At 42.3% G+C, this 15,792-nt stretch overlaps 2 protein-coding genes across 5 annotated transcripts; both read left to right on the top strand.

Moving 5' to 3' along the window:
• The first annotated feature begins 419 nt into the window (after positions 1-419).
• Positions 420-14,236, top strand: LOC134185699 (zinc-regulated GTPase metalloprotein activator 1A-like). Of its 4 annotated transcripts, XM_062653560.1 has the most exons (13): positions 420-512; positions 569-660; positions 2,249-2,308; positions 2,371-2,408; positions 8,485-8,528; positions 8,588-8,674; positions 8,738-8,782; positions 8,861-8,914; positions 8,975-9,041; positions 9,116-9,184; positions 9,241-9,309; positions 9,372-9,498; positions 14,010-14,234. In XM_062653560.1, exons 2-13 carry the CDS (start codon positions 600-602, stop codon positions 14,069-14,071), a joined length of 783 nt encoding a protein of 260 aa, XP_062509544.1. In that variant the 5' UTR covers positions 420-512; positions 569-599; the 3' UTR covers positions 14,072-14,234. The 4 variants fall into 4 exon arrangements, with proteins under 4 accessions (XP_062509544.1, XP_062509541.1, XP_062509542.1 ...); XM_062653557.1 differs by having other exon boundaries at positions 8,738-8,914; positions 14,010-14,236; XM_062653558.1 differs by having other exon boundaries at positions 8,738-8,914; positions 13,954-14,079.
• LOC134185701 (uncharacterized) lies at positions 14,195-14,735 on the top strand. Its single transcript, XM_062653561.1, has 2 exons — positions 14,195-14,270; positions 14,322-14,735. Exons 1-2 carry the CDS (start codon positions 14,195-14,197, stop codon positions 14,702-14,704), a joined length of 459 nt encoding a protein of 152 aa, XP_062509545.1. The 3' UTR covers positions 14,705-14,735.
• Positions 14,736-15,792: the final 1,057 nt, after the last annotated feature.

Raw genomic sequence — 15,792 nt, 5'->3', positions numbered from 1 at the left:
GATCGTTCCAATTCAGGCTATAGAGAGACTCCCTCGGTCAGCTATGCCTTCAGTGCAAATTAGAGCGTCTAAGTTCTCGTGTTTACTGTTTGTTTGAGAAAGAGCACCCTTTTAAAGGAATGCAGTGCGCATGTCCAACCATGACTCTTCACGTTTAAGCTAATGCTGCAGACAACAAGTACTCATACTTTACATCTGAAACCAATGAACGTCATCGTCAATGTCAATGTCAGCATCAGAGTCAGCGTGTCGTATTGTGAACAGGACTTAAAGGACAAAACAAAAAAATTCCATTTTGAATGACATTGTTAATTTTGGACAGCCCCTTATGTATAGATTAATTGACGGAATTTGTAGTTACTGTAAGTATGTTTGAAGAAGACTGGCATCTTTGACAAAATTTTGTATTTTTAAGGCATTGAGATTGAAAAGTCTCTTTTTGTTCAAGAAAATAATACTTTATATGAGGAATGGCTTGAACTAAAGAATGGATGTCTTTGTTGCTCTGTAAAGTAAGTTAGCAATAAAGATGCTTTGTTACTGTCGACCGGCAAGGCTTACGTTCTAGAGATTCTGGCATCAAGGCATTGGAACAGCTGATGAAAAAGAAAGGTCGATTTGATTACATAGTGTTGGAAACAACAGGACTGGCAGATCCAGGTCAGTCATACAATTGTTTTGTGAATGTGTGCTGTCTTGTGCAAGTTCTTATGACCTGCTGTTTGCACCAGCTGCAGTTAGGCTAAGGAAGTAATTTATCGCCTTTAAACTGTGATTTGCTAAAATAGTGTTGGAAATTGAATCTTTACCTACCTGTATTGCTCTTTCTGAAAGTTTGCAGTTAATATAATGTTGTGTTGTAGTCTTTGGCGAAACGTTTACAAGCATGCAATGGACTAAAATTTCTGAGCAATTGACATGAGGTTGTGTGGTACAGTCTTATTATGAGCTTGAATGATGTTTTTGAAATTTGCAACTTTCCCTTCTGTCCATTAGCTAGTATGCATGTACATGTTGTTGCAACTAAGTCATATTGAAGGTCATTAGGATTAATGTAGGAAGCACGAGCACGGCGGCATGTGCCCCACTTTTTCCCTGTTCTAAAACTCTGTTCTCCGCATTCGTCACACTCTGTTCTCACATACTTTAGAAGAAGCAAAAGTTTTAACTGTTCTAATTCGAAATAGAAGACTTCCTCGATGACTGGACAAAGTTCTGTCTGCCTATGAATTTTCAACACTAGAAAGTTGTGTCAGAAAAAAGTACCTTGAATTGCTGGATCTAGCTATCAGTGAGCTCGACACAAGATTTCGTCAAAAAGAGAAACATCTCTAGTTGAAGTGATAGAACGCATTTTGTTCAATGCTGTCAATGGCACTTCTTAGTGAAGAGACTGAATCATTGGGGTTATAGAAGTGTCACATTGGCCTAAATCAGCTAATTGTTCAACTGGAAATGTTGCCATCAGCTATCCAAATTTGGAACGAGAAATTTGGTTCTGTGCAAATAGTGTCAGTGACTAAAGTAAGAATGATATGTTTTCTATTGAATGATACGTTTATTATCAAACGTAATCACAATGTTTAAAGAGTAATGTTTTCAGAAGGACGAAGCTTCTCAAGCTGTACGTAGTACAGGACGGTACACGAAACAACATCAACAGCTGAATGAACACTGTCTTGTCTGAGACGGTTGAAACCTTTTTATGTCTTTGCATATCTAGAAAAGACTGAACAAAATAATGATACTTCATGTATGCAAAAACAGAGCAGATGATTTGAACATTTGTGAAATTGCAGACAAATTTGTTGCTGTGAATGAACGTAGAAGGAAGTATTTTGGTTGCATTGATTGTATGACACGATGCCGTTATGGAATATATCTTAATTGAATTTGTTGTATACTGTCATGTTTTAGATATTTGAAGTTTGTGATATCATCTAACAGAGCTATATTTGTAACTTGATCAACGCCGAATAAATGTGTAGGGCTTGACATTTTACCAATGTCTATCTTACACCCACATAAGGTTGTCTATTATGGTGCTTCCCAGTTCTAAGTTGATTTCTATGCTTATGATTAGCCTGTTGGTAACAATTGTGTTTGAGCATTAAAGGCACTAGTTCATATTATTTTTTTGATCTTTGTAACAACCTCGTCATGAAATACTCTTGCTTTTTTTGTTTCTTATATCATTGACAATTAGTAGGTATTATATAAGTAGCATAGTCATTGTTGATGTCTTTAGGACCAATAGCAGCCATGTTTTGGCTTGACGAGGGATTGGGTAGTGAATTATATATTGATGGTAAGCTGAGACAAGTGAAAGTATTTGCACACTTCTTGAGTGTAGATCTCATCTTTGTACAGGAATTGTGACTTTGGTTGATGCTAAGCATGGTCTTCAGGTGATTGTGATATGTTAATGTTTCCATATATATATATATATATATACATCTCTGGAAAAAATTATAAGACCAGATGCATTTTGACTACGTAAGTGGTTTGACAAATCAGATTGAGCAATAATGATTATCTATAATATTTAACCATTACATTTTTGATAATGAAATGCAGACAAAACAATAAAAATAGCGTTTTAGCAAAAGAAGTTACAGAGACATTACCTGGTCTGAAATTGTTTTACTAAGTATAACTACATGCTATGCAAAACCCACAATTTAAGTTTCATTTCTGTACTATATATGGAGTAACGTTAAATGCTATTTTTAACTAATACTACCATGCCGAAGAAGAAGCAATTGAGTTGTAAAACGAAGACAGCTATCCTGGTACTGCTGAAGGAAGGCTACAGCGAGCGACAAGTTGCTTCCAGACTCAAGATTTCCAAAACTGCTGTTCACCAGACAAAGGAGAAAAAGAAAACAACTGGAGCAACTGAAGTGCAACCAGGCCGTGGCAGAAAACGTCTCTCTAGTGCCAGGGAAGACCGCTACCTCATCCGAAAGTCTCTCTCTAATAGACGACTGACTTCAAGTGACCTCCAAAAAGAGTGGAAATCTGGGTGCAATGTCAACTGTTCAGCCAGAACTGTTCGCAACAGACTCCTTCAAGTAGGACTGAAGTCCCACAGAGCAAGAAAGAAGCCGTTCATTAATGAAAGACAAAGAAAGCAAAGACTCAAGTTTGCAAAAGACCACAAGGATTGGACTGTTGATGACTGGAGCAAAGTAATCTTTTCTGACGAATCCAATTTCCAGCTTTGTCCCACTCCAGGGCGTTTGATGGTTCGTAGAAGGTCAGGAGAAGCGTATAGACCAGAATGCCTTGCCCCAACTGTGAAACACGGCGGAGGATCGGTGATGATATGGGGTTGTTTTAGTAAGTCAGGAACTGGCAAAGTCCGACTCTGCGAAGGACGCATGAACCAAGCCAAGTACAGGGTTGTTCTCGAAGAAGACCTACTTCCATCAGCTCAGATGTTATACCCCAACTCTGATGACTGGATATTTCAACAAGACAATGCGCCATGCCACACAGCAAAGTCTGTAAAGTCATGGATGGAAGAAAAGAACATCAGGATCCTGACTTGGCCAGCTCAATCTCCAGATATTAACCCAATAGAAAACCTGTGGAATACCATGAAACGCAAAATGGAGAATCACAAACCTTCAAACAAAGCAGAGTTGTTTGATTTTCTACGCCTGGAGTGGGAAACGATCACTCAAGATGAATGTGAGAGGCTGGTGGAAAGCATCCCAAGTCGAATTCGGGCTGTGATTAAAAACAGGGGCTTTGCCACAAAATATTGAGTGTTTTTCGTACTTTTGTAGTTGCATATTGCTGTTAATGTTGGTTATTGTTATTTACTGCTTATTGTATGTTTATTTATTTAGTAAATCTTCTTCTAACAAATTGTCATGTAATTTGGTAGATTTTTGGTTGATACATTTTCAGATTAATATAAGCATATAAACAGGCATGTCTTACAGCATCTTAGTATATGAACCAAACTGTTATAAACGACAGTGATAGCCCTGGTATCAACAAAATGTGGTACATTTGTAACCCTAAACCCAAAATTTGAAGGGTGGTCTTATAATTTTTTCCAGAGATGTATATATATATATATATATATATATATTTTTTTTTTTTTTTTTTTTTTTTTTTTTAAATTTTTTTTTTTTTTATACATATAGTTTATTCAAATATAAATAATAGCTACCCCTCCACTAGAGGGGCCTCACAACGAAGAACAAACAGAGTAGTCTCTGTCTAAACCTAACAAAGACAAACGGTCCAAAATCATCCTAGCGTTAAATTGCCAAAGGCGGAGAGAGAGCTGCCCGTGAAAATTAACGATAGCCCTGCTAACAGTAATACTACTACGGAGAGATGTCCTTCTAGCAATTGTTTTTAAAGTTTGTAAGCTACTGGAGGTCCACGTTCCGTAGGACTCAACTACCAGCGGGTAGAAAACACCTCCTGTCGCCTCTACGTTGTCTTTATGACGATCGTCTTTCTCCATCTCTCCAGCTGCTGCAGCGGCACCAGCACAATAAGCGAAGTGGACAATGTGAGACTGCTGGAAGGAATTCCTTACTGTGATATCAAAATATCCTGGACGACCAAGTAGAAAATCTGGGTGGTAGACGTCACCTGGGCGAGAATTGTTATATCCGCCACAGTGCTGTTCTCTCCGAGTGCCAGAGTGATCCTCAAGTAGTGTGTGAAAGATGACATCACGTAACGCATCATGGCGTTTAATTCTCAGGTTACCATAGCCGCAACCTAACACATGATCTCCGTAGGCATCTATTATTGAACCACATGGACATCTAGTAGAGAGAGAAGGAAAAATTGGAATTCCTAGCCGTAAACGTAAAGCAATCACATATTCCTCTGCAGACATGACGAGGCCCAAATTTCTGTTAGGGATTGCCCGCAGCCATGCGCCTGCATGAGGAGTTGATATAGCGTTTAGACGTGCTTGGTCGCGTATACTGACTGAGTTCTTAATGTCAGGTAAAAGTGACTTGTCGAAAATCTCTTGCAAATCATGTTGACTTGCTCCACCGAGGTCAACATCAGCGGTAGACAGGAGAGTAGACAGCAGCTGTTCACGAGACGATACCTCACCTGGGAAAAGCAGATCTGGAACATCAGGATTAGTGATTGGCCCTTCACTGCTCCTCAAAACAGGTGGCTTAGCACACCCCAAGAGACGAATACTCAAATCCCGTGTAAAATTGCAACTGCCTACGAAAGCGAGTGCGGAAGTTCTACAGGTTTCTCTCAAACCCAAACCACCGAGACGGATTGGCAATGTGGCCTGTTTCCACGCGACGTCAGATACAGATGAGCGAGAAATCACCTCCAGACTGCTTCGCAACTCGCTGTCGAACCTCTCGAGCTGAAATTTTACTTTCTCTGACGGAACTGTTCTAAGAAGGTGATTAACCTTGCACAAGCTCAGGCAACTTCTAAGTAGGTGTAACTCCACCTGCGGGTCTTCTAGATCCGTCAGACGACTTTGGCATGACAGAATTTTGTCATATATATATATATATACCGTACTGACGAGCCATGTTTCCTTTAATGCCCAACCCCCATGGTTGGCTAGCATCAAAGGTAAACTAGAGGATGGGACTTTACTCAAAACCTGACACCTGGAGGTGTTAATTGGCGGAAGTAATTAACTTAATCAATTGACAAGTAATGAACCACCTGTCATGTGTGTCACGCAACCGGATAATTTGTCGGCAAAATCTGAGAAGGTCATCTTGATAATGCTCCGGAAGGGCTTGAGACACATTTGTTTTGCGCTGTAGTCCTACGTTATAGCGTTGCTTCCACCTGACAAGCCATCCATTGCTTGTTTCAAATCCTACAATGTTTAGTTCTGCAGCAACTCGCTTTGCTTCGTCTATCAGTGCAACGTTAGAAACTGCCACGCCAAAGTTTCGCCTCTCTTGCAAAAAGTCATACACCCGGTCATTAAACTGTACACTTAATGGTTCACGTCCGCCGTGCATCTTTCTTGCTTTCTTTCCTTTCAGAGTTACTTCGTGTCACTTTAGCTCCTTGTACTTTGCATTCCAGTCCCACACACACTTCCTGTCAATGCTAAATTGGTTGGCGGTTTTTGACACCACCGAGCCATTGTCTTGATGCCATTCAACAACGCTGATCTTGTATTCAACAGTGAAGCTACGATATCTCTTGGGCATAGCTGCCTAGAACATGTTGCCAAATGCGTAGGCAATTAAAGAAGCTAGTCTATATAGAAAGCGCCAATTAGCACCAATTAAAGAACAAAAAGGTGTGAAAATCTGAGGACCTGGACCAAAGGTGGGGATGGGACTTTACTCGAGGCCTGGGGTATTATTCGCATCAGTACGGTATATACATAAATATGTATAAAGGAGAGCTGTGTGTGTGTGTGTGTGTGTGTGTGTGTGTGTCTGTGGGTCTGTGTGTGTGTCTGTGTGTGTGTGTGTGTGTGTGTGTGTGTGTGTGTGTGTGTGTGTGTGTGTAAATCAGCATCTCCGAAAAGGGAGGGAGGGAGGGAGGGAGGGAGGGAGGGAGGGAGGGAGGGAGGGGGGAGGGAGGGAGGGAGGGGGAGGGAGGGAGGGGGGAGGGAGGGAGGGAGGGAGGGAGGGAGGGAGGGAGGGAGGGAGGGAGGGGGGAGAGAGGGAGGGGGGAGGGAGGGAGGGAGGGGGGAGGGAGGGAGGGAGGGAAGGAGGGAGGGAGGGAGGGAGGGAGGGAGGGAGGGGGAGGGAGGGGAGGGAGGGGAGGGAGGGAGGAGGGAGGGAGGGAGGGGAGGGAGGGGAGGGAGGGGAGGGAGGGAGGAGGGAGGGAGGGAGGGAGGGAAAGAGGGAGGGAGGGAAAGAGGGAGGGAGGGAGGGAGGGAGGGAGGGAAAGAGGGAGGGAGGGAAAGAGGGAGGGAGGGAAAGAGGGAGGGAGGGAAAGAGGGAGGGAGGGAGGGAGGGAGGGAGGGAAAGAGGGAGGGAGGGAGGGAGGGAAAGAGGGAGGGAGGGAAAGAGGGAGGGAGGGAAAGAGGGAGGGAGGGAAAGAGGGAGGGAGGGAAAGAGGGAGGGAGGGAAAGAGGGAGGGAGGGAAAGAGGGAGGGAAAGAGGGAGGGAGGGAAAGAGGGAGGGAGAGGCGACAAAGCAGACCAATTCTTCAGTCAAAAGACGTTCCTAGTAGGTTTGTTTTGCACATCCTGGATGTGCAAGTTCCTAGTGGAAACAGTCGCTATCTTGAACTGGTTTACTATGCTAAGAAGGGGATGTCAATTTTCTTTCGAATGTTGACTTGTTCTTTGTAGCAGTATGTGTACACATACTCTACTGTGTTTTGTAGTTTTGTGATGCAAATGAAACTATTTGGAATACTGACACCTAGTGGGTTGTTTCTAAACAAACACAGGTACTTCATTAACTATAGGACCAACATGCCAACCCTTGGTACTGCTGGCTGAGAAAGGACATGAAGTCTTTTTAATACAAAAGCAGCTTGCTGTAGACCAATGGGGTAATTGTACCACATGTTTGTGGATTAGTGAAATAGTATAATTATGCATGTTTATGACTGTACGTACCTGATGTCATCAGTTAGTGCCTGACTTATATGCATCCTTGTAACCTAAGGTAGCAGCCAAGGGTTTAGCACTTTATGCTTCTTCATTCAGAAGGTAGTGCGTTATATGATATGAGAAGTAAATAGTATATTTCAGTTTGGCATTTGGTTGCTAATGGAAGGTAAACAATCAGCATAAATACTTTTTTGTACCTGCACATTATGTAAGTCTACTGTGAATTAGGTTATTGGGCAACTATGAACTACTCTTATGAACTTTAAGTACTGAAGATGAATTTATCATTGAGTCATTGCTTATGTGAAAATTGTAAAACTACACAGTCAATGTCACATTGACTGTGAAGTTTCACGTTTTTGACATATGACTATACTTAGTCATACATTAGCATACTTCTTGTGCGTGACCAACTCTGAATTTGGTTACAATCAAGAGTTTCATCAAGTTTACTGCCATATAGCAACCCTACAATTGTGGCTGCTTGTCAATTTTGTTTGTTTTAGATTTTGAAAGAAATAATCTAGATGCATTCAAATGAATCACTGAAACTTGTTCTATTATTTAGGTAACATGAATTTCTGGGCACACTTATGTGTACACTGTCAATAGAACTGCATACTACACGATGACTTGGTGTACACGTGTGCATTGGTTATGTTAATATTCACGTGGACAGAAAGACTAGTACAGTGTTAAGCTGCGTGCTTACTACAATTGCATTTAGTCAATTATCTATATCTACAAGAAGTTTTTGTGAGTGAAGATAAACTTAGACGTTTTGGTAAGCAGTGTTGAGTATCATTGGCATAATACAGTAATTGCATGCATTCTAATAAAGCAAAAAGGCGTATTTTCTACCATATTCTACAGCGTGCCAACTTCATCCACTTTTGTTATCACATTTCTTGTCATTTGTTTGACAGTGTTTGCAATTGGCCAAACCTGGCATTATCAATGAAGCTGTGAGGTAACTTGACATGTGTTTGTGGTGTAACAATTACATTGCACATAGCATTCTCTGGAAAGGCAAGTTGCTGTAGCAGACACTATAGTAATCAACAAACTGGATTTAGTTTCTCCAGACCAGCTTAGAAGTATCAGACAGCACATTCAGTAAAAACTTGTACTGTCTTTATCATGTGTTAGATAATTTGTGGTTTTGTGGTTTTGCTACAGAACAATTAATGGCTTTGCAAATTTGGTGGAAACTGAAAGAGCTTGGTATGTGTCACATAAGTGGCAGAGTAAACGGAGGATTTTTCTGTGTCAGTGTTTGTTAACTTTAATTGATCTTTTTAGTCTAGACTTGGCACTGGTATTTGACTTGAATGCCTATGATTGCAATAACGCAAAGTATTCTTATAACTAAAGTCAACATATAAATATTACGTGTGAATTCAGCACTGTATGCAGAAACATCGGTGTATTGAGTGAGAGGATAGGACAGTCTATAACTGATCCTAAGCACAATATGGATACGGTCGGTTGCCCTAGTTTTTGCGTGTTATACACTGTAGTGTTGCGTAGAGTTACTTTTTTATGTTTTGATTTTAGTCTGTAAATTCAATTGACTTTCAAGTGAAAGGTGACGTAGATGAGTTGAAGTTTGATGACTGGTTGCAGGTAGGGTTATAGAATTTGTTAAATACTGTTACTGCACATGTGTCTGACACTGTCAGGGTCTTTTATGGGATAAGAAATATTCTGTTTCCGGTGTCAGTTACGAAGTGTCAGTTTTACGCTTAAAGGTTTGTCTGCGTACAGTAGAATTATGTAGCTAATGGGATAAAATGTATTATCATTTATATAGGGTGTGATTTCCATGAAGGGCTATTTGCGGAGAGTTGTTGTCCAAGCCGTGTATGACGTATTTGACAAACAACTTTCAACTAATTGGGAATCACCTGAAGAGCAACAAAACCATTTAGTGGTTATTGGTAAGTACTAGGTGACACAATAACACTATAGATACAAGAACACGTTTCCTCCAGCCGCCAAGTCCAAACCTTGCCTAAAAATTCGCTTAGCGCTTGCGGTCGCGTCATGCAGCAGTGCTCAGCAGTATTTGCGTTTTGTTGTGCATGACAACCGCAGACAGTGGAATTAAGGAGATGGTCTTTGCCAGAACAGTTTAATTCATGTTTGCAATTAGTGGATATTTCAAAAATAAGCAACAGAAACTTACCTGTCTGCTGCTGCTAATGCCAGCCGGTCATTGCAACATGAGTGATTGAAGAAGCACTGAAGTGCTAAACCCTCGGCTTCTACTTGTATGTATGATTCTAACCTAAGTTGTAACTCACGAGTAGGTTACAAGCTTGCATGAAAGTTAGTGATTGAGTGGCACCTACTTAGACCTCCTGCTTTCTTTCAAGAGGTTTTTATCCCACGATTCTTGGGACCGTAGAACAAGAATTGATTAGGCATTTTCCAGACTCTTTCTCTCGGAAGTATGATGGCGGAGAGGGTGTGGCTACACGAGACTAGCTCCTACGTACTTGTGACTGGCCTCACACTTGCTTACGTAATCCTTAATTTTTTTCCAGCTGTAATGCCCGGCCAAAATACGCATTTCTTTGCACGCCTGATGCATGTTTCAACACTCATTTGAGAAATATAGATACGCTGAAGTGTGTATGCTCTAAGTGCAGTAGGGATACACATCAATTTCTTGGAAATGTTATACAATTATTCGTAACTTATTCGTCTCTGCAATGATAATATGGCATCAATACGGAGTTCAGCTTGTTTTTGTCTCTAGCCATTCTTGCTTGATCACCGCTTGGAGTTCCTGCAAAGTATTGTCTTCTGCTGTAATTTTCTTGATGTTTTGCAATGATCCCTGAGTAATGTAGAGACACTCCACCGCCTCGATCTGTTCCATCTCTACTTCAAAAATAAGGTTTGTTATGTATTTGGTCACGTGTTACGCCGTTGCCTATCAGGTGGGTCGATCGTACGTCATGTGGCCGGTTAACGTTACTATACCTAGCGTGTCAAGCGTCGGTAATGAAGACCTAATGCACAGGACTTCATCTATGTTTGCTTCCTCTGTGAGTATTGCGTAAGCTCTAGACAAAGTGTCGGCTAATACAATTTTTTTAGCTCTTCTGGTACTTACATCTAGAGGGTATTGCTGCAACCGCGGTAGCATCCTTTGAAGCCTTTGGTGCCAGTTGTAGTGGTTTTGCCATAGTCATCTCTAGAGGCTTGTGATTAGTTCAGACTATCACTTTTCTGCCATATATGTATTGATCAAGTTTTCTGCCGCAAACACTATCCAGTAGTTCTATTTAATTAAATTTCAGCATATTCTTCTTCCGTTTTAGACTGAAATACATAACTGGCTGCCCATCTTCAACAATACCGCTCCAAGTACGGTACTAGACAGGTCGCACTGGAGGATGGTGGTTGCTTCTCGATCAAAAACTGTACACTGGGGTTGCATGTTGTAATCATCTTCTTGAGCTGTTTGAACGACTCCTCTTATCTTTGTGTCCACTCCCAGATGATATCTGGGTAAGTGAGCTGCCTCATAGACTCACATGCGTCTGCCAGGTTAGGCATAAACCCTTTCTAGGTAAATTTGCTGCTCCCAGCATTCTTCGCACACCTACGTCTTCAGGAGGGTCCATCTACGGAATCGTCGATATACTTCGCCTGGATCCGGTTTGGTCCGTCGTGTGTTAACACGTGGCTCATATACTTGACTTCACTTGTGTCAGCTTGAATCTGTCCTTGTCTACTTTAACTGTTTGTTCTTGCAACGATTGAACAGTGCAGTCAATCTCCGGTCATGGTTTTGAACGGTGTCACGTAGTACTGGCGCTTTTTGCTGCTGCCAGTATGTCATCAGCTATCACGTAGATTTCCTCTAACCCTTCCAGTGCCTGTTCCAACCGACTCTTATATATCTCTGGCGCTGTAGCAATGCGAAATGACATTTTCAGTCAACGGTACCTGCCCTTGGAGTTGCAAATGTGGTTTATTTGACTCTAGGACACAGAGGCACACTTGGCAAGGTGTACAAACGTAAGCTCTGTTCACTAAAGCATGATCAAACTTCTCGCAAATGAATGTCACGCTCTTCTATTGTAAAAACCACACACTACGACGTCATGCACAAAACAATTGCAGCTAGATGTTCCTCTCAATATCGTTTTTATTATATAATCTGTAGAGTACCTCTGGCACAGAAGTTATGACAAAAGGCAAGCGTTTGAAACGGTATCTCCTAAACGGAGTGGTAAACGTTGTCCGCTCAGAGCGCTCGGAAGTCGGAGGAACCTGCTAAAAGCCAGAGCTTGCATCTAAAATTGTGGAATATTTTGCTCCTGCATATTAGCAAAGCTTTTCACAAACCGGTAACTGGAGACGTAGATTTCAACTGCTTTATTTAACTTCATATAATTAACGCATACTGTAATCGAACGATCTTGTTTTTCTATACGGGTACCATATCAATTGCCTGCAATGTTTCATCCATGCTACAACAGCAGCATCCATAACCTGAGTTCTTCTGACATTCGAAAATTGACTTGTGTGACACGCCCATTTGCTATAGCATTCTGCACATCGCTTCTGCTGTCCTCTGTCATCAGTACCTGATTCAAGAGACTCAGCCACTAGCAACCCATTCCTTTTGATGGGACACAGAGGAAGTTACCTCTGCTGTTGGATTTCACTCATTTGTCTAGTGTGCATTCCATTGGGCTCTATATCAGCATCTTTCAAAAGTGGAAGGAAGAGGCGTTTCAGTAGTTCATCCTCTTAGACGTCTTCCAGCTCTACCAACCTTTACTAGCTTTGCCGCTGGAGGAACCTGGAAGAGCGGCGTGTCACGCATGCTGAGATTCGATCCTGTAATGACGCGAGAAAAAGAAGATCGTTGTTTTCATGAAACCGGCTGCCTTTAGTGAGCATCTCTGGTTCGTTGTAATGGCGCTCGAGTGGACGTGGGAATGGCAAAGGATGCCAAAGAAACTACTTTGAGAGGTCAGCAAGCACTAGAAATGACGATAGTGACACTACTTGTAACAACAGCAGTTGCCCATCAACTAATTACTAGCGGTATGAAGACACAGACGAGACATGAAATTGAAATGGTTCCAGTGACAAACTCAGCTCCAGTTATGTACCGCAAAGTCTTCCAGTTCTAGGATATCTTTCTGATGGCGTCATGTCTTCCAACTTCTTAGAAACTTTCCAAGCCTTTCCAGACTCTTTCGGAAGAGGCGAGAAGAGCCCAATGGAACGCGTCCCTAATCATTGTTTCTGGCGGTTGCTTGGATTCTATAACCGTAATAATTTCTTCTACAGCTGTTTTTGACTGAGAATTCTGGAACTGCACTGCTGCTTTACTGGTGACTCTATTCGACAAACTGTCGACCAAGGACGTCACCTTTTTACTTCTATTGCTTCTGATCCCACTTAGACCGATTCTCAAAGAAGGGCACTCCTCTTCCATCGGGATAGTCTCCACGCCACTCTTTTCCCGCCTTCCCTCCCTCTCTCTCCGCCACCTCACATGCAAAAAGCGGTCTAGCACCAAGACTAGACCGAGATCGCGATCGGTTGAATCTATTTGTGAAAGTAGTGGGCGCTATTCCTTTACGCGTGCTACGACTGCAGTCGGAACTCTCTTCACCCTTCTTTGTTGTCGCTCAATTTCAATTGCCTTGCATCGCTGTATCAACACTTCTAACCGGTTGGCTGGGTTCCTGTGCACTGCTATACAGGAACTGTCGGCCGTTCTAAGAAAGGAATCTCCTGGAGCCTGGCCAAGCACTCCCAGGAGCACCGATTCTACTTCTACGGCAACTGAGGTTTAGTTACCCGAAGTCCCACCGGGATCCCAGTGGCTGATGGACTTTGTCGCAGTGTGGGGGGGGGCTTTGCTACTTTTCATCAATAGGTACCCATTGATACCCGGCGTGGAGAGACGGAATTGTGTGTGAGTTTGTCCAAAGAAATTATGCCATAGCTCGCCATCACTGTGACTTGAACTTGCAACACTGATGAGTTCCAGATGTGTAGTCACTCTAAGTTGACTGTCTAGTCTACTGAGCTATAGCGCGCACACACACACACACACACACACACACACACACACACACACACACACACACACACACACACACACACACACACACGCACACACACAAATACAGCCACGTAGGTGGGAAATGATGTAATATAATATAACGTCTTTTCAGTACGTTAGTTGCTCAGTCACCTGACGTTTACAAAGCCCTGTTTCTAATGGCTCATAGCTAAACCTAGAAGTACTTTTTAGACTTGCCTTGTGTTAACAATGTTAGCGTTCCTATGGGCTATGGGGTTGATTTTGAAACGTTTGTGTTATATTACAATGAAAGGCGTATATTTTGTAGGTTCTGTTGTAGCATAAAGTTACAAATTATGTTCATCCAGCGCATTGTCTTACTAGGACACAATCTGGATTCTTTGTCACTGAGTGAATCATTCAAGACTTGCTGCATCCACACATGAAGCCATCTATCTGGAGTATACTTTTAAATTCTTGCACATGATTTTTCTGTGTTTGACTTACAGTATGCATGGCGAACCATATTACTGCCAAAAATAGGTGTCTCTAGAATATGGTGTTACATCATGTATGCAGGCATCATCGTGCACAAGCGTGTTTGCAGCATCATGCCAGTTTGCTTGAACGCGTTTGCGGCTTCGTGTAAGTTTGGTCGAAAGTGTTTGCAACTTTGTGCAAATTTGTCTCGCGTAGCCAGACCCTTTCTCGCCGTGCAACGTGTTAAAGAATCCAACTTCCGGCAGGTTTTTTGGATCATGTTTACAGGTTTGTCGTCTGCTGTCATCATGTCTGCCCGAGACGAAAGACGACATTTTATAGAAAGAATTTGTAGTATTACTACTGATATTGATCGTGCTTTTCGGCAAGCTTCGTTTGAATCATTGGAGGCTAGAACGGTCAAACAGATTCTGCTCTCCGTCAGAATAGTTGCGACATTTCCTAACTACGATGATAATGATGGAGAAGCGCGTACTTTTGCTACTACAAAGAGTACGACTTTCTATACAAGCCAGAATGGAGTCAATTACTGCAGAAGGACGATTTCAAGTGCAATCAGGTGTAACTTGATACTTTGATTAATCTTGTTTTGATTCTTCAATTTGTAATAGGGAGGTATATATGTCTTGCTATCCTAAAATATCTTCTTACCATTAATTATTAGACTGTTTGAAAACAAGAAGCAGGCCATTATATATGCAGGATCCGAATTCTGTATTTCGACGATCTCGAACACTTCTTCGGTTCAATTGGGTGTGTATCCTTTGCAAAGGTCGTCTTCCTTTTAGCTATACGAACAGCGATCCATGGTCCACTTGTAAAATTCACCACCACGATCTACCCTCAGGTTCCTGGGTCTGGGTGCATCTTCGACGCCATTCAAAGCTTCTACGATGGCTTTACCCGTTTTATCCCGTAGAGGAATCGACCACGCGTACTTGCTGAACACGTCGATGCCGTTGAGAAGATGTTTCATCCCGTCGTTGTATTTTGAGAAAGACTTGCATGTCGACGAGATCCGTGGACCACGTGTCGGCCTCTCTTCCCACCCTGACACGTCTAATCAGAAACCGCCGTTTCGCAGGTTTATGGAGTTCTTCGGCGAGTTGGTCCGTTAACACTTCTTTTTTTACCTTTGGCTCCACTGCCAAAATGCTTTCGAAAGCGGCCAGATGAGCGGTATACTAGTTATAATTCCACCCAATCCACGACCCTCGATTTCTTTCCTCAACATAAATCTGGATTTATTTGGTTTACACACCGGACACACCGATCTCAGCACTATCCTACCGTTCTTTGTCCTCATAGGAGTCGGATTCAATTCCGGAATCTTTCTTTTACACCTCACACAGCCCGAAACTATTGTGCTATATATACGGTTGTATTAAAATCCTCTACCAACGGCGTTCATTTCTCAACGACGGCACTTGGGAGAATTCGAGGAGAATGTCTTGCATTGAGCACCCTCTCCACCGATGAACGATAAAATATATGCCATAGTAACTACCACAGGACGCTATTTATATCTTGTAACATACTCGAATTGTACACGATGCCTTTCCCCGTCTTTTGCACATGACGGTAAACACCATCCGGAAGTCGCATCCCGAAACTATCGAAGTATTCCACATCTCGACCCCATGCATCGCTGTAGGTGGCCACCCAA

The sequence above is a fragment of the Corticium candelabrum genome, chromosome 10, assembly GCF_963422355.1.
Source record: "Corticium candelabrum chromosome 10, ooCorCand1.1, whole genome shotgun sequence".
In the NCBI taxonomy this organism is placed as follows: domain Eukaryota; kingdom Metazoa; phylum Porifera; class Homoscleromorpha; order Homosclerophorida; family Plakinidae; genus Corticium; species Corticium candelabrum.
This window is presented reverse-complemented; position numbering and strand designations above follow the sequence as displayed.